This window comes from Globicephala melas, chromosome 13 (assembly GCF_963455315.2).
Source record: "Globicephala melas chromosome 13, mGloMel1.2, whole genome shotgun sequence".
NCBI classification, from domain to species: Eukaryota; Metazoa; Chordata; class Mammalia; order Artiodactyla; family Delphinidae; genus Globicephala; species Globicephala melas.
The window spans coordinates 80572033-80593599 of NC_083326.1; the positions used below are offsets into that span (position 1 = coordinate 80572033).

Here is a 21567-nt window from a genome sequence, read left to right on the forward strand (position 1 = left end):
AATAAATCACACGTTTTCAGCAGAGTTATTTTTCAAATTTAGCTGGGCGTTAAATTTGCTAAATCTGGCAACCCTAGCCAGGGAGGAGCTCGAACTCCAAGCCTAGAGCTTGCTTCAGCGAGTGGCCTCGCCCAGGACCCCGATGGTTTTTCTGGACGAATTCGCTCCCTATCCCTACCCCTGAGAGCGCGGAGTCTCCGGGATCTAATCTTCTCTCCCCGAATAGGACACTGGGAATTCCTAAACCGGTTGCTGTTCCTTTAAGAGTGGTTTCGAGGGCGGGCCCACAGGGTGTGGCGAATCCGGGGGTGGGTCGGGGCCGGGTTGTCCAATCCGGGAGCGGGGGACGAAAGCGGGGGCGGATCCGGCTCGGGCTGGTTGGGAAGGGTTAAAGAGGCGAGTTTGTGGGTCGCCGACGGTCCGGCTGCCCCCGCCTCCTTCCGTCTGATCCGCGCTCTCCCGCGGCTGCGCCGGCTCGGCCGCCCGGGAGACAAAGCACCGCCGCTGCCGCCGCCGCAACCGAGCAGGTCCCGGGCCATGGCCGGGCCGCTCCCCGGTTCCCGTCCCGCCACTGCTGCCGTCGCCCTAGTCCGCGCCGTGAGGTAAGGCCGGACTGGCGGGAGGACTTTCGGGCTGACCTGCGAGGGTTTGCGGGACCGGGCTCGGGCCGCCATGGGCCTCGGGGTCCCCCAGCCGTCTGGAGAGATCTCTGCTGGGGATATGTCCATTTGCGATTCCACGCCAGTGGTACTTTTCCCATCAGGGACCCCAGCTCCAGGAGGCGAATTTGGCCGATGACCCTTCAGCCCCATAAAAGACCTCCGCCGCTGCGGGAACTCTGAGGACTAAAGCTGCACTTGGCTCCCACATTCTGCCGTTGACCACCTCTTCCAGGGCTCTGGCTGTCCTTTAAGGAACACACCACACACAAAAGGATAGATAGGAGCAATGATAGATAGATAGATAGGAGCAATGGCCTGGGATGGCGGTCCTGGCTTCCTTGTGGCCCCTGCCCAGGGCAGCCCTGCACAGGAACTCTTCAGGGTTCTCAGTACATGTTTTTCTGCCTGGACCTGCCACACCCTCTCCAACATGCCCACTGCTCGGGGACACTTGTGGCAGCTGGATCCAACTCCAGGACCTGTGGTTCTGGCTTCTTTCCTTGAAATGAGTGGCAAAATGCCATGCCTCAGTTTCCCCAGAGTCCTGGTTTCTGGGCAGTCTGTGTCCTTGGAGACCTGGAGCTAATTATTTGCCTTTTTTTTTTAATATAAATCTTTTTTTAAAATTTATTTTTGTAAATGTATTTATTTATGGCTGTGTTGGGTCTTCGTTTTTGTGCGAGGGCTTTCTCTAGTTGTGGCAAGCGGGGGCCACTCTTCATCGCGGTGCGCGGGCCTCTCACTATCGCTGCCTCTCTTGTTCTCTGCGGAGCACAGGCTCTAGACGCACAGGCTCAGTAATTGTGGCTCACAGGCCCAGTTGCTCCGCGGCATGTGGGATCTTCCCAGACCAGGGCTCGAACCCGTGTCCCCTGCATTGGCAGGCAGATTCTCAACCACTGCGCCACCAGGGAAGCCCTATTTGCCTTTTGACAGCTTCTTGATTGAGTGTTCACTACCTGTTCAGCATTTTGCAAAATTTCTCTTCAGGATTAATCTTTTCAATTCCGAGAGGGATGGATGTTAATGTAGATGAGGCTGTGTTCTCAAGGCCCATCCAGCCTGGACTGGAGGAGGGGAGTTGGCTCTGAGACCAGAGAGGGGCTGGGTTGGTCCCCGCCAGCTTCCTGCCTGGCCAGGGACTGTTGTATTAGCAGCAGTGCCCACAGCGGACTCTGAACTTCTTGGAAAAGTGTACGAGCAGGGCGAGATAAGCGGGGGACCAGGCCCTCCCGGAGGCTGGAGACTGTGCCCTTGCTGCTTCCTGCCCTCCCCTCGTTTCTTGCTGGGCTGGAGGAGGCAGGGCCATGGGCAGAGAGGGGTCCTGTGCTGGCTGGTGACCTTGGGCTCAGGGTGGGGTGGCTGCGTGGAGGGGAGCTGCTGAGTGTGAGGGAAATTGCTCTTCCTTTGGCCTTAATGGGTGGTGAGACTCCAAGATCAGCCCCTTTGGGCTGGTTGCCTAGAGCATGAGATTCTAGGCACAGAATTGTACCTTTGGCAAGTTACTTAAGCTCTCTGTGTCTCAGTTTCCACATCCATGAACGTGGGATGGGGAAAAGACTCCTCATGGGGCTGTTGAAAGGTTTACGTAGGTAACTGTTTGGTTCATTTTACAGGTTTTTGAGCACCAACTACATGCCAGGCACTGGAATTCAGACAGAGAACCTCCGCCCTCCTAGAGCAGCAAAAATGACCCAGGTAATTTCCAGCGGCGGTATGGGAGAGTGACTAGGGGGGTCTCTTGTATACAGAGACCTCCTCCTCCTTGAGGAGGTGATGGTCAAGCTGAAACTGAAAGATGAGGAGTTGGCCATGTGAAGATACAGGGAAGGCATTCCAGGTAGCAGGAAGAGCCAGGGCAAAGGCCCTCAGGTGTTTGAGGAACACCAAGGAGGCCAGGGTGGCTGGAGCCGAGTGAGCAAGGGGGAAAGAAATAGGGGAAGGGAACTTGGAAGACATGGGGAAGAATGAATTTTATACTGAGAGAAGTAGGGAGCCATGGGAGGGTTTAATAGGGGAGGGGTGTGATAGGGTTTAGTTTTAATAGGATCCCTCTGTGGGGGATGGATCCTCTGGGGGGCCAGGGGAGGGGCCTAGGAAGGAGTTATGATCTTACCCTGAACAACACGGACAAGGAACGGGCAATGGTGGAAGAAGGGAGACCAATGAAGAAGCTACTGTAGCTGTCCAGGCAAGCCACAATGGGGGGCCTAGAATGGAGGTGGCAGTGAGCAGAGATGAGGCCACTGATTTGGAAGAGGTGGGGAGGGGATGAAGTGGACTTGATAAGTGATCAGATGTGGAGGTGGGGGGAAACCAAGGGCCTTTTGCCAAGACAGAGAGCACTGAGGGGAGCATTTGGAGAGGCTGAGAAGAATGTCATCAGCTACCACAGCTAAGCATGTACTATGCCTGGCACCGTGCTTAGCGCTTCTATGTAGCCATTGTGTCATTGTCACAACAACCCCGACTTAGGTGCTGTTATGATCCCATTTTACAGATGTGGAAGCAGAGGCCCAGAGAGGCTTAAAGCTTGCCTGGGGTCACACAGCCTGGACACTACAGAGCTGACATTTGAACCCAGAGAAGAGCAAGCCGAAACCAGAACTGAGCAGAGGGCAGGGAAGTGAGCAGTGGCCTGAGAGGTAGGAGGGAAATGGGGCGAGTAGGGTGGGTGGTTCCTGTGAGAAATGGGGCTGGGGTCCACATGGGAGTTGTTGGGGGGGGTAGGGAGGAATCCCTCCCATTTTGCAGAGAAACTGAGGCTCAGAGAGGGGAGGCCCATGTCTAAAGTCACACAGCTCAGGGACGTAGAGCAGAGATTAAACACCCTGAGTCTTCAGGGGTTGTGGTCTTGGTCAGGTCAGCTGCTAGGTCAGGACAGGCACTAAATCACGGCTCACGTTGCTTCTTCCAGGAAGCCTTTCTTGACTGTGTAGGCTGGTGAGATGAGGTGGATTGGGTTGGGAGCAATTGCCTCCTCCGCCCTGGGTCAGGTTGCCTGTCTGGGCCCCACTGTGGCTAGCTGCTCCCTGGAGAGGCACCACCCATATCTCATTACTCCAGGTCCTAAGGCACTGCCCAGGTTGGGGAATGAACATTAACTGAGCACCCACTGCATTCCAGCGACTTTATATACTTTGCTTCTTGAACAATGTGGCCAATGTCCTATGTAGAGTGAGATTTTGAAGCAGGAGCACAAGGTACATTTGCAGAGTGGCCATGGAAAACCCAAAGGGAGGGTGTAGCCACCTTGGGGACCCATGTGCCACCTGAGTCCTACCTGGCCAGCGTTTCCCTCATCATATACTCCTTGGAGGAAAGTGGTAAAATCACTGTGGCCAAGTGCATAGAGTTAGATTCCTCTACTTCAAATGGGTGCACAATGCTCTCCCCCCAGCCCCTCCCTGTAAGTGTGGGCCAAGCCCTGGGCCCTTTATCTGGATTATTTTGTAACAGTCTTTTCTGCCACTGTGACTGCATCACCCACCTCTCCCCTTCCTCACTCTGCTCCAGCCTCACCAGCCTCCTCAAGCACACTAGCAGGTTCCTACCTCAGGGCCTTGCACTTGCTATTCCCTCTGCTTGGCATGTCCCAGGGGCTCCCTCCCTCACCTCCTTCAGGTCTCTGCTCAAATGTCACCTTCTCAGTACAACCTTTCTTGACACCAACCCCCCCTCCTCCTTTAAGATCAAACACTCCTTTTGTCCTTAACACTCCTTACCCCCTCCCTGTCTTATATTTTCCAGACCACTTAAGACCATCTGGCCATTATCTGTTAAAGTACAGATAATGTACTCTATCTGTTTGTTAATTGTCTGCTCCCTTCACCTGCCACTAGCACATCAGCACCAAGAGCACAGCAACCCTCTCCATCTTGTTTACTGCTAGTGCCTAGAACAGTGCCTGGAACACAGTAGGTGCTTAATAAATGTTTGATGAATGAAGTCCCTACAGTCCTCTGAAATAGGTTCTATTTATCCCTGTTTCATGGACCCGCAAGTCAAAGCTAAGTTATGAAATCAGCAGAGCTGGAACCTGACCACAAAAGGTCAGCTGGTCTGGAACCTGGGGATGATGGAAACAGCAGCAGCTGAAATGAGGCCTGGGTTTGGATTTCAGCTCAGCCCAACTTGCTTTTTGGCCTTGGGCCAGTGACTAACCTCTCTGAACTTTGTTTCCCCGTCGGGGGTAATGCTAGTCCCTGCCACCTAAGGTTTGTTTTGCGATTAAATGAGTTAACATATATAAAATGCTTGGCATGCCCTAGGAATCCTCAACATTATTTGGGGGAGGTAGGACAGCAGGAGAGTTACCAGCCTGGCTTCTGGGGCCAGTCAGACCCGGGTTCGAGTCCTGGCTGTGCTCCTGAAGAGTTGTGTGAGTCTGGGCAGGCTGTTTCTGGTCCTTGAGCCTCAGTTTCCTCATCTGTGAAACGGGGGTGATGAGTGCTGTGGCAGCCGAGGGTGGTGTGAGATCACCCGAGGCGGTGGCTGCGTGAATAACTGCCGCCCCGGTGGGGACAGGTTCCGAGGCCCCAGGCCCCGCCGCCATGAAGCTGAACGAGCGCAGCCTGGCCTTCTACGCCACCTGCGACGCCCCGGCCGACAACGCGGGCTTCCTGTACAAGAAGGGCGGCCGGCATGCGGCCTACCACCGCCGCTGGTTTGTGCTGCGCGGCAACATGCTCTTCTACTTCGAGGACGCGGCCAGCCGTGAGCCCGTGGGCGTCATCATCCTGGAGGGCTGCACTGTGGAGCTGGTGGAGGCGGCCGAGGAGTTCGCCTTCGCCGTGCGCTTCGCTGGGGCCCGGGCCCGCACCTACGTGCTGGCGGCCGAGAGCCAGGCCGCCATGGAGGGCTGGGTGAAGGCGCTGTCGCGGGCCAGCTTCGACTACCTGCGGCTGGTGGTGCGCGAGCTGGAGCGGCAGCTGGCAGCCGTGCGCGCAGGCGGCGGCCCAGCCCCGCCCCGCCGACCCTGCGCGCTCCCGCCCAAAGAGAATGGCTGTGCCGTGTGGAGCTCGGAGACGCCCGCCGCCCCCAGCCCCCGGCCCGGCCCCGAGCCCCCGCCACTGCCGCCCCGCCGGCGGGCCTCGGCGCCCAACGGGCCTCTCGACTCGGCCTCCTTTGCCCAGCTGCACGAGTGGTACGGGCAGGAGGTCAGGGCGCTGAGGGGCCAGTGGCTCCGCAGCCAGGCCCAGCCCTGAGGATAGGGCTGAGGGCCGGAACCAAGAGGAAGCGGTCAAGGCCAGCCTTGAGGCCAGCACTGGTCCTGGTTCTGGTGCCACTCCAGCCCCAGGCCCTGCTCTGACAGGCCCAGCCCTGAGACACGGGGACCTGGTCCTGAGGGCCGTCGCAGTCGGCGTAAGCCCTGAGGTCCCTGCCTGGTCTTCTCTCGGGGACTCAGGCTCGGAGAAGATGCTGGGTTCTGAGGGGTGCTTTGGGACCTCTGTCATTCAGAGAAAGCCCAGCCTTGAGGAGGCCATCGTGCCTGATCCTCAGGAGAAGCCAGGCCTTGGGTGATCCTCAAGCAGCCGGAGGACTGGTTTTGTGGGAACTGTAGCCCCCAACCCAGCCCTGCAGGTGCCTCCGTCGCCTGTCCCAAATCACCTAGCCGAGGCTTGTTGCTGGCAACAGGCATCCACTGGGGCAGCTGGGACCTGTGAGGATCTGTGGCCTGGAAGGCACATGCCCAGTCAGCGCTGGTCCAGAGGCTCCAGACTGGACCTCACGCGGACAGGAGGCTGGGCTGGGCTACACCACACCTGGGCCTGACCCTGTGGCTCCAAGACCCGTCGGAGGAGCTGCCTGGCTGCCGCCTGCCTGCCTGCCTCCATAAGCGTGGGCTTTCATGTGTGCCCAGCACCGTGGGATGACCTGGTCCCCGGGGCTCCCGGCCCGGAGTGAGGCCGAGGCAGCACTTTCCCCCAGGGCCTCAGCCAGGCCTTGAGGTGGTGCTCCTGGGACCGTAGCGGCCCTCTGGCTTCGGGCCACATCTGTGCTCCTGTGGCAGCCCTCACGCTCTCCCAGCACTGCTTAGCCACATCCTCTGTCTTTTCCCAGAGCCAGCCTGGGGCAGGGCCTCTCGGGAGCTCGCCTGACCTCGTCCAGTCCTGGGCTGGGCAGCTGTGGCCTGAGCTGACTTTCCAGCAGGTTCCCCTAGGGAGGAGGGGCCATGAGCTGACTCACGGCCCAGAAAGGGCCCAGGTGCCAATCTGACAGGGGCAAAGAAGCAGCTGCAAAGCCGTATTTGGCTTCCAGAACCCTCTCCCTCCATCACAGCCCCTCTCTGAGCTCACAGACTCAGCCCCCTTCTCGCCCACAGTATTCCAAGAGGGAGACCAGGTCTCGCTTTGCTTCGAGACCAACTTGTTTTTCACTCACTACAGTGGCCGTTCTTCATCCAGGGAGAATCTCGGGGGGCTGGGACACCCCTGGCCCTCAAGCTGGGTCATGTTTACAGTCCTCAGTGCCCCCAAATTGGGACCCCCTGAGGACACCCCTGCCCTAATCTTTATTTCCCCTGAGGCTCCCTCTTGGTGACAGACAGACGCGGCCCTTAGCCCCTTCCTGCTGGCTTTGGAGACCTTGGACCTTGGGGAAGAATGGGGAGCTGTCTGTGTGTCTGCAATCACCAGCTCACTGCTGGCTCAGTTGACTGGAGCTTCAGGTTTAATTTAAATACTTCGGGTGTTTTTTTCCCTAGCAACAAAGCTTGGTGTTTTCACTGCTTTTGTTCCTTGTTGGCTGGTGGGAAGGGATAGGGTGCCTGGTTCTGGGTTTGGCCAGTGAGGGGGGCGGGGATAGTTGGCACTGCCCCCAGGGAGAGGGCAAGGAGCCTTGGATGGAGACACAGGAACCTCAAGAATCTCACCTGGTTCTTTGCCTTCTCCCTGGCAAGCCCTGCTCTCCTGCAGGTGCTCTGGGGGTCTTGGTACGCTTTCCATGCCCCTCTTCCCCAAGTCCTCAGTGGTGGGGATGGGGATGGCAGCTCTTGTCCACAGGCTTTGGGTCTCAGGGGGTGTTAGGAACTGCCCAGTGCCCATGTCCTGGCCAGACCTAGCTGATGTGGTGAGGTGTTGGCCCCAGTCCTGGTGTAGGTTTACAAGCACTAAAGGTACAATCTCCCCCCACCCACCCCCAAAGCACAACCTGCGGTCAGGCTGCCTCCGGAGTTGGGCTGGGGAGAGATAATCAGGCAGTCTGAGAGAAGGATATAAAGGCTAAAATAAAATAAACAAAGGTTTGTCAAGTAATGGCTGGTTATATCATTCTTTTCCCCCATCAAAGTCCTGGATTGATTTGCCTGGCAGAGCCAGGGGCAGGCCCTACAGGAGAAGCGACTAGAGTGTGCTGAGTGCTCCCTGGCTGATGCTCTGTCAGGCACATTCTTACAACCTCTATGGCAGATACTGGCCCCCTTTTACAGATGAGGAAACTGAGGCTCAGAGAGATTAAGAAATCTTCCAAGTTCACACAGCTGAAAAGTGTCAGAGCAGGGACATAAACCTCTGGAATCCTGTGGGAAAAGGCAGAGTCTTTGAGAGGAATATGAGGAAATGGAGTCCCAAAGTTCCTTTTCAGAGGGGAGAGAAGGCAGGGGTAAAGATGAGGATAAAAAGTCAACTGTGGGCTGAAGGCCTGACAATTGGGAGGGATGCCAAAGGGAAAAGCCAAAATTTGGCTCTTCTCACTGATCAGTTCCTGGTGGCTGCCTCTGGGCCTGGAGTGAGGAGGATTCCGGCACCAATGCTAGTTCAGAGGGAAATAGCCTGTGATTGATTAGTGATGTCTGCTGTGAGCAAAGGGCAGATGGTGGCAGTATTTATGCTGTATATCTGTTATCTCAGCCTCAAGTGTGTTTGCTGGGCTAATGGAGGGTTTACAGATGGGAAGGGGCTGGCCCAAGGTCATCTAGTATGATAGACTAGGCCCTAGGTCCTCTTGATGTGGATCCAGAGCTTGGTCACATGTCTCTTGCCAGCCTGGAAAAATCATGCACATTCAGGAAAATGTGGCTTAGGATGAGCAACCTACAGTCCTTGGTCTGCAGAACAAGTTCAAAGAGGGAGAAAAATACCAAGGTCAGGGAATCATGCTACTCGTGAGCAACCAGTACATGCTGAGTAATTCCTTCCACCTCTCCTGGGACCCCAGCTGACAGACGGGGTTGGGGAAGTGCCTCCCCACATAGGCTGAGTCAGGGTGCTGCCCGTGGCATTTGTGACCGCGGCCACTGCAAGGCCTGAGGCCCAGAATGGGGGAAATAGCCGGAGAGGCAGCCCCAAGAGGGAGGGTCACAGGTGAGCCCTCACCTGCCTGGCTTCTTAGGAATGAAACGGGGAGGGGTGACAAGTCAGTCAGTACCTCAGTGTTGTGCGTCCACCTGCTAACAGTGTTTCCTCTTGACCCCGGGGAGGTGTTCGGGCCATGAGCCTGAGGAAGACCACAGCATCCCAGGAGTGTGACAAAGTTGAGGAAGTTGTCTTCACTTGAACAGTGTTTGGAGGATACTGTATGTGTTCAGAAGGAATATTCTGAGAAGCCACTTGGGGTAGGGGATGAGAACCTCAAGGAGTGCAATTAGGCCAGAGGTAATGGGCTCACTGCCCAACATCCATCCACGCTAAATGATTAGTCAAATTCGGTCAGTTGTGCTACTCCCATTTGATATTCAGGGACTGGCTAAACTTGACCTGCTAAAGAATGGCTGTGTGTTGGGGGTGGGTGAAATGAGTGAAGGGGGTCAACTGTATGGTGATGGATGACAACTTGATTAGTGGTGGTGGTCACTTTTAGTGTATATAGATGTCAAATTATTAATGCTGTGCACCTGAAACTCATATTAAAAAAAAGATATATACAGGGAATTCTCCAGTGGTCCAGGGGCTGGGACTCTGTGCGTTCAGTGCCGAGGGCCCGGGTTTGATCCCTGGTCAGGGAACTAGGATTCCCGCAAGCTGCAGCCGAAAAAAAAAATATATATATATGTGTCTATCTGTGCCTGACAGATAAGAGTAGAAGGGCATTCTTGCTTCTAAAAAGAGACACAATGAAGAGCTCTGGAAGTAAGCTATGTCTGAAGCCTGGAGCCATGGTAGCCATCTCGTGATCCTGAAGTAGGCCACGTTAAGGAAAACATCCCCTGCTGAGTTTAGCACACACTGGAAAATATCCTTGACCTGCTGCATCAATGGACCTGAGAACCCGCCCTTCTTCTGGAAGTCCTGTTGTTTGAGGTAATAAATGTGTAAAGCTTCGAGGGGGACTTTTTTTGTTATTTGCAGTCAGAGGCTTCCTAAAGGATAAGCTTGAGTGACTGCAGCTGTTCCCTTTAAGGAGCATGGCTCTGGGTAGCCAGCCACAGACAGGGCTGTTGTCAGCTCACTGGGGTGAAGGTTTGGGCTAGAGTGGATTGTCTAGCACAGTAGAAGGGCCACTGTTTTGCTCATCCTCTCCATGGATGCCTTCCTCTCTCCTCTTCTGAGTGGGACAAATATTGAAAGAATAGCACTCTCTGCCTCCCCCACTTGTGGCTCAGTATCTTGTATGTTCCTCAACAGGGCTGTTTTGTCTCTACTCTGGCTAGATCTGGTGCCAACTGTCCACTCCCCCCTCACGCAATCCCTCCCCAGATCACCTTACCTCACCTTACACAAACTTTGTTATGGAAAAGGCCCTGCTACTTGTCCCAACTTCTAAAGTCGCAGCATTCAAAATAACTCCTCCACGGCAGTAAAACAATAAACCGCTTAAGCCCAGCTGCAGGCTTCGCGTTTTCTGATGAGGACTGGGCCCGTGAGCTGTTTTCCACTTAGGGTTTCAAAACAGTTGCCCGCTCCTGACAGAGGGGTCAGAGCTGCCTCGGCTTGGTCTCCCCGTGCTTGGGGCCATGGCTCTGTCTGTTCTTGCCAGCTGCAGCTCTGAAAGCACTTGGGCACTGGGGCTGCTGCCACTGCCCTCTCTTCATCGTTCAGGGGCACTATGGTCATTGTTTCTCTAGCTACGGGGCCAAGAAATCCTGGGGTGGCGCAAGTAGGCCCCCTAGACTGCAGCTCCTTGAGAGCAGGGACAAGTCTGCCTCCCATGTGCCCCCAAGGCCTGGCACAGTGCCCGGCACAGGTATGTCAAAAATTGCCTCCCGTGCCCATTCAGCTCACGTGATTCTACCCTCCCTGACCACAGCTGCTTGGGCAGGAGTTGGTCCCGAGACACAAGCTGAGCCAATCAGGGTCCAGGGAATTTTGAATCAGCGGGAGTGGGTGTTGGGGGGGGTGTATGGATGGACAGACTAAGTTGGGTATGAGGCGGCCTTAGAGAGAGAACAAACAGCTCAAGATAGACTGCAGTGTTCCGAAGCCTGGTTGAATTTCCTGCCTTTGGGTTTCACAAGGTTTACTCTGGATCTTCCCAATAAACGGTGTGCACATCTTTAAGTGGATCACAATTTCTTTCAACCCAACAGTTACCGACTACACCAAGACACCCAGTGAATGTTTGTTCTGTACTCCTATGCTCTTCTGTTGCACCAGCATCCTTCGTAGGGCCTGGCACACACAGTGAGGCCAAACAAAGCAGAATGAATTAGAACTGCCTCCCATTTACTGAGACCTATGATGTCTGAGTCACCTGGTTGGGGTGGGGGGGGGATAGTTCTTAAAATGCAGATTCCTGGGCTCTGGCTCCAGGAATTTTGGTCAGGAGGTTGGAGCAGGACCCAGGAATCTGCATTTTGAGTAGGAAACAAGGGATTTTAGAACCATAGCTTAAGAAATGCTCATTTAATCTTCAAGGAAACTTACAAGGCAGTGTGGTAGCCAGCCTCCCTGACGATCCTTGCCTCCTGGGGTACACACCCTTGTGAAGTCCCTTCCCACACTGAATAACGGCAAACCCGTGTAGCCAAGAGGATACTGTGGAAGCGACAGTGGGGCTTCCAAATCTAGGGTATGGAAGACACCACAGCCTCTGCCTTGCTCACTCTTAGCTGCCATGTTGTAAGGATGCTCAAGCAGCCCCATGGAGAGGGCCACTTGCAGAGGAACTGAAATGCCCAGCCAACAGCCAGCACCTGCTCACCCACCATCTGAGTGTGCCTTCTTGGAAGTGGATTCTCCAGCCCCAGAACAGCCTTCAGATGACTGTAGCCATGGCTGACAGCTTAACTGTAACCTCATGAGAGACCAAGGAGCCAGAGCCACCCAGTCAAGCCACTCCCAAATTCCTGACCTACAGAGATTGTGAGATAAACGTTTATTGTTTTAAGCCACTAAGTTTGGGGTTGTTATGCAGTAATAGACAACAAATACAGGTAGATACTATTACGATCATGTCCATTTTACAGATAAGGGAACTGAATCTCATTAAAGGGTCCTCAGGTTACCTAATAGTAGAGAGTCAAACCCAGGCCAGGATGAGTTCAAAGCTATTGTTTTTAATAACTATACCCCAGGGGGCTGGAGAAGGTCACAGACCATTAAAGAGATCAACTGTTTTATCCCTCTAATTGTTGGCCAAGGTAGTCAGGGTGGTCCCTGCCCCATCTCTACTGCTCTGGGGTTTTGAGAGGTGGCTCCAGCCTTCTGGGTACCTGCAAAGCAACACACACCCTATGCTTTAGCTATGGAGCTCTGTCCTTTAGAGTGACTTCTAGGATAGTCATGCCAGCAGTCATGGGCCAGTCAGCCAGATGAGGTCTAGCTTTTTCATTCCCCAGGAGATGATGGGAGGTGGGGCTGCTGGCCCGATGCGAGCAGCATAATTAGGAAGAAAAGGAGGGCAGGGGTGGGAAGCAAGGACCGCAGAAGCCTGAGGTCAGGGCCTGCACTGGGAGTGGGCCCGGCCACTCTCCTTTGGTCTGCCGTCTCCTCAGGCAGATGGAACCTCCTAACCTCCTGGAAGTGCAAGTCTGACCACAGCAACCCCCTGCCTCATACCACCCATGGCTCCCCAGTGCCCTCAGGAGAAAGGCCTATTTCCCACCATGCCCCAGGGGGCTTCAGGATCTAGCCCTTGTCCCTCTTCTTCCCTGCACCTCAAATTCTAGCCTCCTTTGGATTTGTTTCCCCATGTCCTTGTCCCTGTCCCATGTCTTGCCAGCTATTCCTTCTGCTCTCCTCTTATGCTTCTCTAAATCCTATTGTCTTTCAGGGGTCAGCTGAGATGCCTCCTCCTCCAGGAAGCCTTCCAGGATCCCCCTATTCACGCTCTCGTGGTGTTTCCACCACTGAAGCACTGAGCACACAGCAGGTACTCAATCTATAGTTATTACCTGGATGAACAGTCGCCATATTGCCCCCAGCTCAGCTCTCTCCTCCCTTCTGTTCCTTGATCTAAACCTGCCTCTGCCTGTAAGGCCTCCCCTGCCTTCTCATTCCTCTCTGGTCTCTCCACTCTTGCTCTCCCATGGTCCCTAGTTCAGAATTCCACATTTCTGTGTTTTTGCTGCATTTTCCACTCCAGATGGACAGCTACTGCAGACACAATGTCAACACCAAAGCTAATAATGGGTCCAGAGGGAGCTTTGGTTCCCAGAGCCCAGGGGGCACCTACGTCTACAGGTTCTTAGGTGACTTGTGTGTGTCAGATGAGGCTTCCTCCTCCACTCCTGCCCCCACCTACAACCCGCGGCCACATCCTGAGGATTTCTGACTTCTGACCTCCGGAGCTGCAAACCAAGTGTCCAAAAGGCCTCTCTTTGGCTTTACTTTGGAGCAATTAGTTACCCTAACCAAGGAGGAGTTCACTCATCATTTCATTCCCACCGCAAGGACGTGTGGAAAAACTGGGGTGATCAGAAGTTTTCCAGACAAAGAGGAAAGGTCTGTCTTGGGATGCCACGTGCCCTTGGCTCACGGGTGAATAATGTTTAATGCCACTTAGGGAACTCTCTTGACATTATTGGTCAAGAAAAAACAAACCTCCTGCAGCTTGATACACAGAGAGACTCACCATCATGGGTTGAAGGAACCCAACCCCCACTCATGAAAACAGTACGGAACACTGAGCCCTTATGTGCCACACACTGTCTTATGTGTTTTACATGCATCATCATTCCTGATAATGACCCTTTGAGTTGGCTGCTGTGATACCCCCATTTTACAGATGGGGAGACCGAGGCCCTAGTTACACAGCTGGGAAAGGGGCACTGCTGTGTTGGCCACCAGAAAGCCCCTCTTGGCACTTTTCCATCAGGAGTCTAGAGGCACCCGCCACTCACACACTCCACTGAGGTGGGCACAGCTTGTAAACTGGCTGGTCTTAGGGCCACGGCCTGTGGCCCCCGATTGGGGCAGGGCACAGTCTCAGCTCCTCAGATCTAGACCCCAGAGTCTAACCAGCTTCCACCTTCTGCAATGAGTGGAACGTGTATTCCAATCCTTCCATCTTCCTTTGTTGGAGCCCACAGCACAATCACCAACCGAGATGCCCACAGGACCTGGGCAGGTGGTGCAGGTGCAGACACATGTCCTAATGGGGAGGGCCACTCCCCAGCTAGCTGCTGTCATGTTGGAATGTGGGCCCTGTGTGGCCAGATCTTACTGTTTTCCAGTGAAGCCAGTAATCAAGATTTTTAATGAAATTAGAACATTCTTTAACGCCATACACAAAAATAAACTCAAAATGGATTAAAGACCTAAATGTAAGACTGGATACTATAAAACTCTTAGAGAAAACACTCTTTGACATAATCGCAGCAGTATCTTTTTCGATTCGTCTCCTAGAGTAATGGAAATTAAAAAAAATAATAAACAAATGGGACCAAATTAAACTCAAATGCTTTTGCACAGAAAAGGAAACCATAAACAAAACGAAAAGACAACCCACAGAATGGGAGAAAATACGTGCAAACGATGCTACTGACAAGGGATTAATCTCCAAAATTTACAAACAGCTCATGCAGCTCAATATCAAAAAAACAAACAACCCGATCAAAAAATGGGCAGAAGACCTAAATAGACATTTCTCCAAAGAAGACATACAGATGGCCAAGAGGCACATGAAAAGATGCTCAACGTTGCTAATTATTAGAGAAATGTAAATCAAAACTACAATGAGATATCACCTCACACCAGCAGAATGGCCATCATCCAAAAGTCTACAAACAATAAATGCTGGAGAGGGTGTGGAGAAAAGGGAACCCTCCTACACTGCTGGTGGGAATGTAAATTTGTACAGCCACCATGGAGAACAGTATGGAGGTTCCTTAAGAAACTAAAAATAGAGCTACCACGTGATCTAGCCCACTCCTGGACATATATCCGGTGAAAAACACGGTTTGAAAGGATACATGTACCCCAGTCTTCACTGCAGTGCTGTTTACAATAGCCAAGACATGGAAGCAACCTAAATGTCCATTGACAGATGAATGGATAAAGAAGATGTGGTACATATACACAATGGAATATTACTGAGCCATAAAAAAGAATGAAACGATGCCATTTGCAGCAACATGGATGGATCTGGAGATGATCATACTAAGTGAAGTCAGACAGAGAAAGACATGTCATATAACGTCGCTTATATGCGGAATCTAAAAAAATCATACAGTTGGGCTCATTTACAAAACAGAAACAGACTCATAGACGTAGAGAACGAACTTACGGTTACCAGAGGGGGAAGGATGGGGGGGAGGGGTAGATTGGGAGTTTGGGATTGATATGTACACACTGCAAATTTAAACTAGATAACCAACAAGGACCTATTGTATAGCACAGGGAACTCTGCTCTGTAATAACCTACATGGGAAAAGAATTTGAAAAAGAATAGATACATGTACATGTATAACTGAATCACTTTGCTGTACACCTGAAACTAACACAACGTTGTTAATCAGCTGTACTCTAATATTAAATAAAAATTAAAAAAGAATATATTAATACAAGAAAATCACGATTTTTATGTGACAAGCCCCCATATTTTCATGGTGGCAAATGAATTTAAAAACCAGTTTTTAAAAGTACCGTAAAACACCTAAGGGCCAGATCTGACCCCCAATTTGTACCCACAGCTCCAGAACAAAGCAAGCAGGACACGCAGATGTTATTATACAATTCTGTATTGAGCGACGATTTATTACAGAACGTGTTCCTTTTTTTTTTTTTTTAATTTAAACAAAGTTCATCAATCTCTCATAGAAACAGTCTTGTGGGTTTTTGTTCTGTGTTTACCGTTATAGGACGTGAACCTGACAAAGTTGTTCACAGGTCTGCTAGCTTTAAGTACAACAGGATTTCCGTGTTCAAAAGACTATACTAAGTGCTTATTCAAATCCCATCACACAAAAGCCAGATTTAGTCCTCTAAGGATTGCAGTCTGCACGTAAGCCTGGATTTCAATGCTGCGTGGGTTTCAACAGTAAAAAGTGGTGTGTCCCCCACGGTTGCCTTAATTGGGACAGGGTGGCTAAAATGAGATGTTTCGTTTGTTCCAGATTTGATTACTCTGAAAATTGGTCACTGTTTCCTATTGTCAAAATATAAAAATACCTTCATCTGGATAAAAATGTATACAGTGGAAAACTCTTCAATGCATAGCCTGGGTGTATGGAAAAGGAGGTTTTCCTGCAGGGTTTGCATTGTTCTTCATTGATTGGTGTGGAGACTGCAGCCTGGGCTGGGTGCATGAGAGTTGAGATTTCTGGAACACCCCTCAAATGACCCCTTCTGGTCACTGGATTTTGCTGGCCTGGGTTTCAAAATGTTCGCTGCATCCTTGAAACCCCTGTCAGCCATCTTTCCCCCTGGTACTGGGTTGGCACCGATTATGACCACTTTTTCATCGTCATTCTGGATTCAGCTGGGAAGTCACCCAACTCAACCTTCCCACAGAGTTTGAAAAAGTAAAAGAAATAATAACAGGAGAGATTCAACAACCAATATGGTGGCTGTTCCATCCAAATTGGGAACTCTTCCCCTAAAAACCAGGGTGATGAAGACACTGGAGGGTGGGCTTCTTTGAGTTGAGGGGTTGAGTCTTTGTTCTCAAAAAGGTCATGTGTTAGAAGGCAGGAAGTTGGACTTGAGACAGGGATATGGTGGTCATGCTGAGGTGAACTCAACCTTTTAGCTTTATTCTGCATAAACCTGGAGGTGCAGACTTCCGGAAAGCATCAGGGTCAACTTGAGAAAGATGATGATGAGAAGGGGAGCTTGGGGTCTCTAGTTGGATGAATCTACTTCCTGGTGCTGGGTGCTGAGCTGGGTGTTTGTGGGACGACCAACGCTGTTATTTTCTTAAAACACAAAGAGAGGAAGATGGCGGCCACAGTCTTGCTCTGGAAAGCCAGTGGGGAAACTTCCTGCACTGTGGCCACGATTCAGGCTGGGGGATGGGGTCACTCTGGTTCGAGCGCCACCCTCTAATCACCTACCCCCGTACCTGGCTTTCCGAAGGATTCGGAACCACATCTTGTCTACAGACGGACGAGGTGGATTGTCTACCCCCTGCGGTCCACAGGTTTCTGACAAGAGGGAGTGCAAGCAGTTTGTTTTGTACCATGTTACATCTCAGATAGGATGGTCGGCCACAGCCCACATCTCTACAACATTTACAATGGCATGGGACATTCTGTGTTATCAAGGTTGCATAACAGACCACCAGAATGAAACACATCCTCAACGGCATCAAGGTTTTCATTTAGAGTCTTCTGGACTTTCTCTTTTCAACATGGTTTCTGGAAGGGCAGTAGCAATGGACTGTGTCTCACAGACAGACATGGGAAAAAACCGTGGTTCAAAGGTTATCTGAATTTTGGTCAGTCTTATAGTGTTTTGTGATGGCTTTGAACAACTGTCTCCTTTTAATCTCATCTAGTGGCAAAAATGACACAACTTCAGTGTATACTTCGCAACAGTTGTGACGGTATCCTGATTTCATAACTCTCTGTAATATCAAAACAGCATCAGCTGGGAATAAATTCCAAAGGATCCTTTATTAAAATATCTAAAAGAGGTCTATAAATATTTACTTTTCTAAAAGAGTTTGGAGTTTCCAGGGGAAGAATGTGGCGCCACTTTGCTTCTGCCTCCTGTAGAGGGGCCAGAGTGGAGAAGGGGGTGATCCCCGGGGCAGGGGCTGCTGAAAAGGGGAAGCAGAGGCACCTGCCTCACCTGCTCACTCACGACTTCACGGAACCGGGATCACAACCAAAACTGTCAAGCGGCGCGACACTGCGGTCCACGTTTTGATGGCTGAGCTCCTCCCTTCCTGACCCCGCCCTGAGTGAGAGGGAAGGTGGCCCCCGCGGCGAGCCCCTTGCCCCCACCTTTAGAACTCCCACTCCAGGGCCTCCTCGCGATTGGCAGCCCTCTCCAGCCGGTAGATGATGCTGTTCAGGTTGGCCATCTTCTCATGCCGCCGCTGCAAGTTGGGGTTCACCTTGGTGCTGGGGTGCAAGGCCCCGGTTGCGTCGGCAGTGGGGCTGGCACTCGGCACTTTGGCAGGGAGGGTGCCGGGTGGGGATGGGGAGATGGGGGCTGAAGAGGAAGGAACAGGTGACACAGACATCATGAGGCCCGGCGAGGAGGCAGCTGAGGGTGAGTTCAGTGACACCTCTAGGCTGCAGCGTGAGGACTCCGAGGCCGACTTAAAACTTAGAGGGTCCGGGTGTAGCCACTCCCCGCCCTCGCTCTCCTGGAGGGGCTGTAGCGAGGGGCAGGCTGGGGTGGCCCCGCCTGGAAGAAGGAGCCCAGGGGCTGCTTTTGGGAGTCCGTCGTTACCCAGAGGGTCAGGATGCACCTCTTTGGGGGAAACTTGGCCTTTGTCCAGCTCCTTTGAGTCCTGGCTGCCGGCCTCTTCCTCAGCATCCTCAGTCTGTTCCTGTTTAATCCTCACTTGCGTCTTGTCCTGGGTGGTCAGGGGTGTGATGCTCTCCTCGGGACCCTCCTGAAGCTTTAGTTCCTTCACAGTAGGCTTTTGGTCCTCAGCCTCAGAGTTGGGGCTCTGCGGAGTGGGGTCTGGGTGGGAGTGGCCTGGCGGTAGGATGCCAGGACCCCCACTGGGGTCGAGATCTGGTTCCTCTTGGGTCCCCTCCACCAACATCTCCCGGCGCATCCGGGACCTGGGGCAGAGACGGCGGTGAGCAAGGGGCTGGACAGGGACCGGCTAACCCTGGAGTCAAATCACATGAGTGGCCTTCTGACCCCACCCACTTCCCTGGGGGCTCACTAGGCATAAGCTTCTTCACATGCAGCATCTTAGTAAGTCCTCTCAACAACTCTGCAAGGTGGGTGCTATTATTATCCCCACTTCATAGAGGAGGAAACAAGGCTCAGAGATGTTGAATGACTTGCCCCAGGTTTCACAGCCAGTAAGTGGCAGAACCAGGACTTGAACTCAGGATTGTTGGATCCCGAAGCTCACAATCTAGACCTGTGCTGTCCAGTGCAGTGGCCACTGGTCACATGTGGCTCTCTCATTATTAAAGTTTTTATACTGATCACATGTTGAAATGGTTATATCTGTATATACTGAGCTAAATAAAATATACTATTACATTAATTTCACCTGTTTCTTTTTATTTTTAACGTGGTTACTAGAAAATTTTATATTATATGTGTGGCTTTCACTGAATTTCTATTGGACAGCACTGTTTTAGAGCATTTTTCAAAGTCAAACCCAGATCTAGTTTGTGCCAATAACCCCCTGCTTCTTTCCTGGAGGGACTCTTAGACATCAGCCCAGAAGGGAAAACTGAGGCACACAGAATAACTTGTCTAGGTCACCAAGGCACACAGAGGCAGAGCTGGGACCAGTAGCTGGGAACCCTGAACTCCAGTCCAGAACCCTTCCTCTCTTCACTTCAATGGCCTCCCTGTTGTCAGAGGGAAACTTATATATTATGTTTTAGAGCAGGAAATGATAGGAATGAGTCTAACTCCATTAACTATTTTCCTAATAGCATGAGGTCCAGAGAGGTCAAATCACTCGTCCAAGGTCATAGAGCGACAGGGCTTCCTCAGCATCTACCTTCAATGCTGTAGCCCTCTGCCCTTTTTTATTAATGACATCATATGTTAATACCATTATTTATAATATTAATAATAAAGTACATGTTACTGATAAATAATACATTTATAAATTTTAATTATAAACATCATAATGATGGGTGCTTATCATGTACCAGGTACGGGGCCAAGCACTTTTGCAGGTTATTTCATTTATTTTTCATAATAACCTTATGAGCAGGATACTAGTCTCACTCCCACTGACAAAGATTACAAGGCTCAAAGAGGCACTGGGACTGCTACGGTCACACAGCCAGCAAGTAGTGCAGTTGGGCCCTGAACCCAGCAGTCCGGCTACACTCTCCTGCCTCCCTGGCTCCCTGCCCAGGTGGGGGATGGGGCCCCATCCCAGGATCCTGAGCCTGGAGGGACTGTGAAGGGTGATCTGGTTCACTTTTCTCTCTCAGTTCCTAATCCCTCCACAAAGGTGGCCTTGCCCACCTTCCAGGAGATTCTGTCATCTCCTTCAGTCCCCTCTAGAGGGAAAAGCTGCTGGGACCAGGGGGAGCACTAGTCGTTTCCAGTAAGGTGGGATCTGAGGGTGTTTTGGGATGGCTCAATGCCTGAGCCTCTGTCATTAGAGCTTCCAAACTGTAGATCAAGTATAAATATGAGGCTAATAGTCATTTACACCATAGTAAAAATTAGTCCTTTTCTTCAATTCCTGACTCCCAAATCTATAGCAGGTCCTCCCTGGTAATTTTTTCTGAAAACATCCTATTGTTCACCTTTCCTACAGCTCACTGAAGGTTGTAATGATACATTAATATAAGTACTCATTTAATAGTGACCTTCCCTGCTGGTCTGTAAGAGGTGCTAAGGGCAAGGACTTTGTCTTGTTCTCTTTGGTGCTTGGTACAGAGTTGGTGCTCAATAAACATTTACTAAATGAAGTAATGTATTCTTCTACAATTAGAACTCTTTGAGAGTGGTTTCTTTTAGGAGTGGAATTCTCTCTGCTCATTCAAAGCCCAGCTCAAAGGCCACCTCTCTATAAAGTTTCCCCTAGGTAGAATTCCCTTTTCCCTCAGCCCCGTATTCATTCCTGTTTTACAGAATTTATTAGGTTGTTGCAAAATTATCTGGTTTGTGATTTTAAGCTCCCTAGGGCAGGGATGATAGCTTTGAACCCCTGTATCTCCTGACCCTAGCTCACTGTGCATACATGGCAAATATTTATTGAATGAATACATTGAATAATAATGGAGGGCTCCGTTCCTGTGGGAAACAAGAGGGGAGAGAATGTCCCCTGGGAGGGAAGGAGGGCATGAGGCTTTAAGGACCTATGTCATTTGCTGTTTGGCAGGCTCTGGGTCTGAGCAGGATAATATGCAATATTTTACAAAGTATGTACGCTTGAAGTGTTTCATTTGATCCTCAGTTCAGCACTGTGGGGTTAAGTATTAGGTTCCTTATCTGTAAAATAGGGATGAGACTCAGAAAGGTACAGTGATTTGCTCAGTAACACACAGCCAAGGTGGAACTTGAACTCAGGTCTGTGTGATGCCCATGCCTGGGCTGTGGAGAGAGACTTCAGGCATTCCACCCTTCCAGGCTCCTCCTTCCTCTTCTCTCTTGGGGGTCAAGAGACTCTCCTCTCTGGCACCACAGAGGCACCAGAGACATTTCTTGCTCAACAGGCTTGGTGGGGAGTGCCTCAGAGATGGTCCTCGAAATCCCATCAACCCTTCTCTGCAGGGCTCTCAGGAAGCCCTTCTGCGGTCTCCTTGGAAACTGCTGGACTCAGCCAGTCAATGCCCTCAGGCAGCCCAGCCCACCGCAGGTCAGCTACTCCTAAGACTAGGGACTGGTGAGTGGGAGAAGGCACCACAGAAATAGGAATCACCCATTCCCTGAGGTGGATGGCGCCCGAGGGGCTGCCACAGGGGTTTCCTTTG

At 51.7% G+C, this 21567-nt stretch overlaps 2 protein-coding genes across 17 annotated transcripts in view; one reads left to right on the plus strand and one right to left on the minus strand.

Annotated features, from left to right (window-relative positions):
• Nucleotides 1–398: 398 nt before the first annotated feature.
• On the plus strand, nucleotides 399–19205 carry PHETA1 (PH domain containing endocytic trafficking adaptor 1). Of its 2 annotated transcripts, XR_004040344.2 has the most exons (6): nucleotides 399–602; nucleotides 2279–2360; nucleotides 3163–3307; nucleotides 9674–9901; nucleotides 12813–12911; nucleotides 13125–19205. XR_004040344.2 is itself a non-coding variant. In XM_030860332.2 (4 exons), exon 4 carries the CDS (start codon nucleotides 5216–5218, stop codon nucleotides 5867–5869), a length of 654 nt encoding a protein of 217 aa, XP_030716192.1. In that variant the 5' UTR covers nucleotides 399–602; nucleotides 2279–2360; nucleotides 3163–3307; nucleotides 5190–5215; the 3' UTR covers nucleotides 5870–7918. The 2 variants fall into 2 exon arrangements, 1 of the variants encoding a protein (XP_030716192.1); XM_030860332.2 differs by lacking the exons at nucleotides 9674–9901; nucleotides 12813–12911; nucleotides 13125–19205 and adding an exon at nucleotides 5190–7918.
• Nucleotides 15745–21567, minus strand: part of CUX2 (cut like homeobox 2) — a 262248-nt gene continuing 256425 nt past the window's right edge. For all 15 annotated transcript variants that reach the window (XM_060283222.1, XM_060283216.1, XM_060283223.1 and 12 more), the window contains one exon: nucleotides 15745–18723. In XM_060283222.1, coding sequence (XP_060139205.1) covers nucleotides 17931–18723 — 793 coding nt within the window. In that variant the 3' untranslated portion in view covers nucleotides 15745–17930. The remainder of the gene's footprint in view (nucleotides 18724–21567) is intronic.

What these genes read in the sequence shown, in the direction of transcription:
- PHETA1 (XM_030860332.2), top strand. Translation starts at nt 5,216, where the DNA reads ATGAAGCTGAACGAGCGCAGCCTGGCCTTCTACGCCACCTGCGACGCC.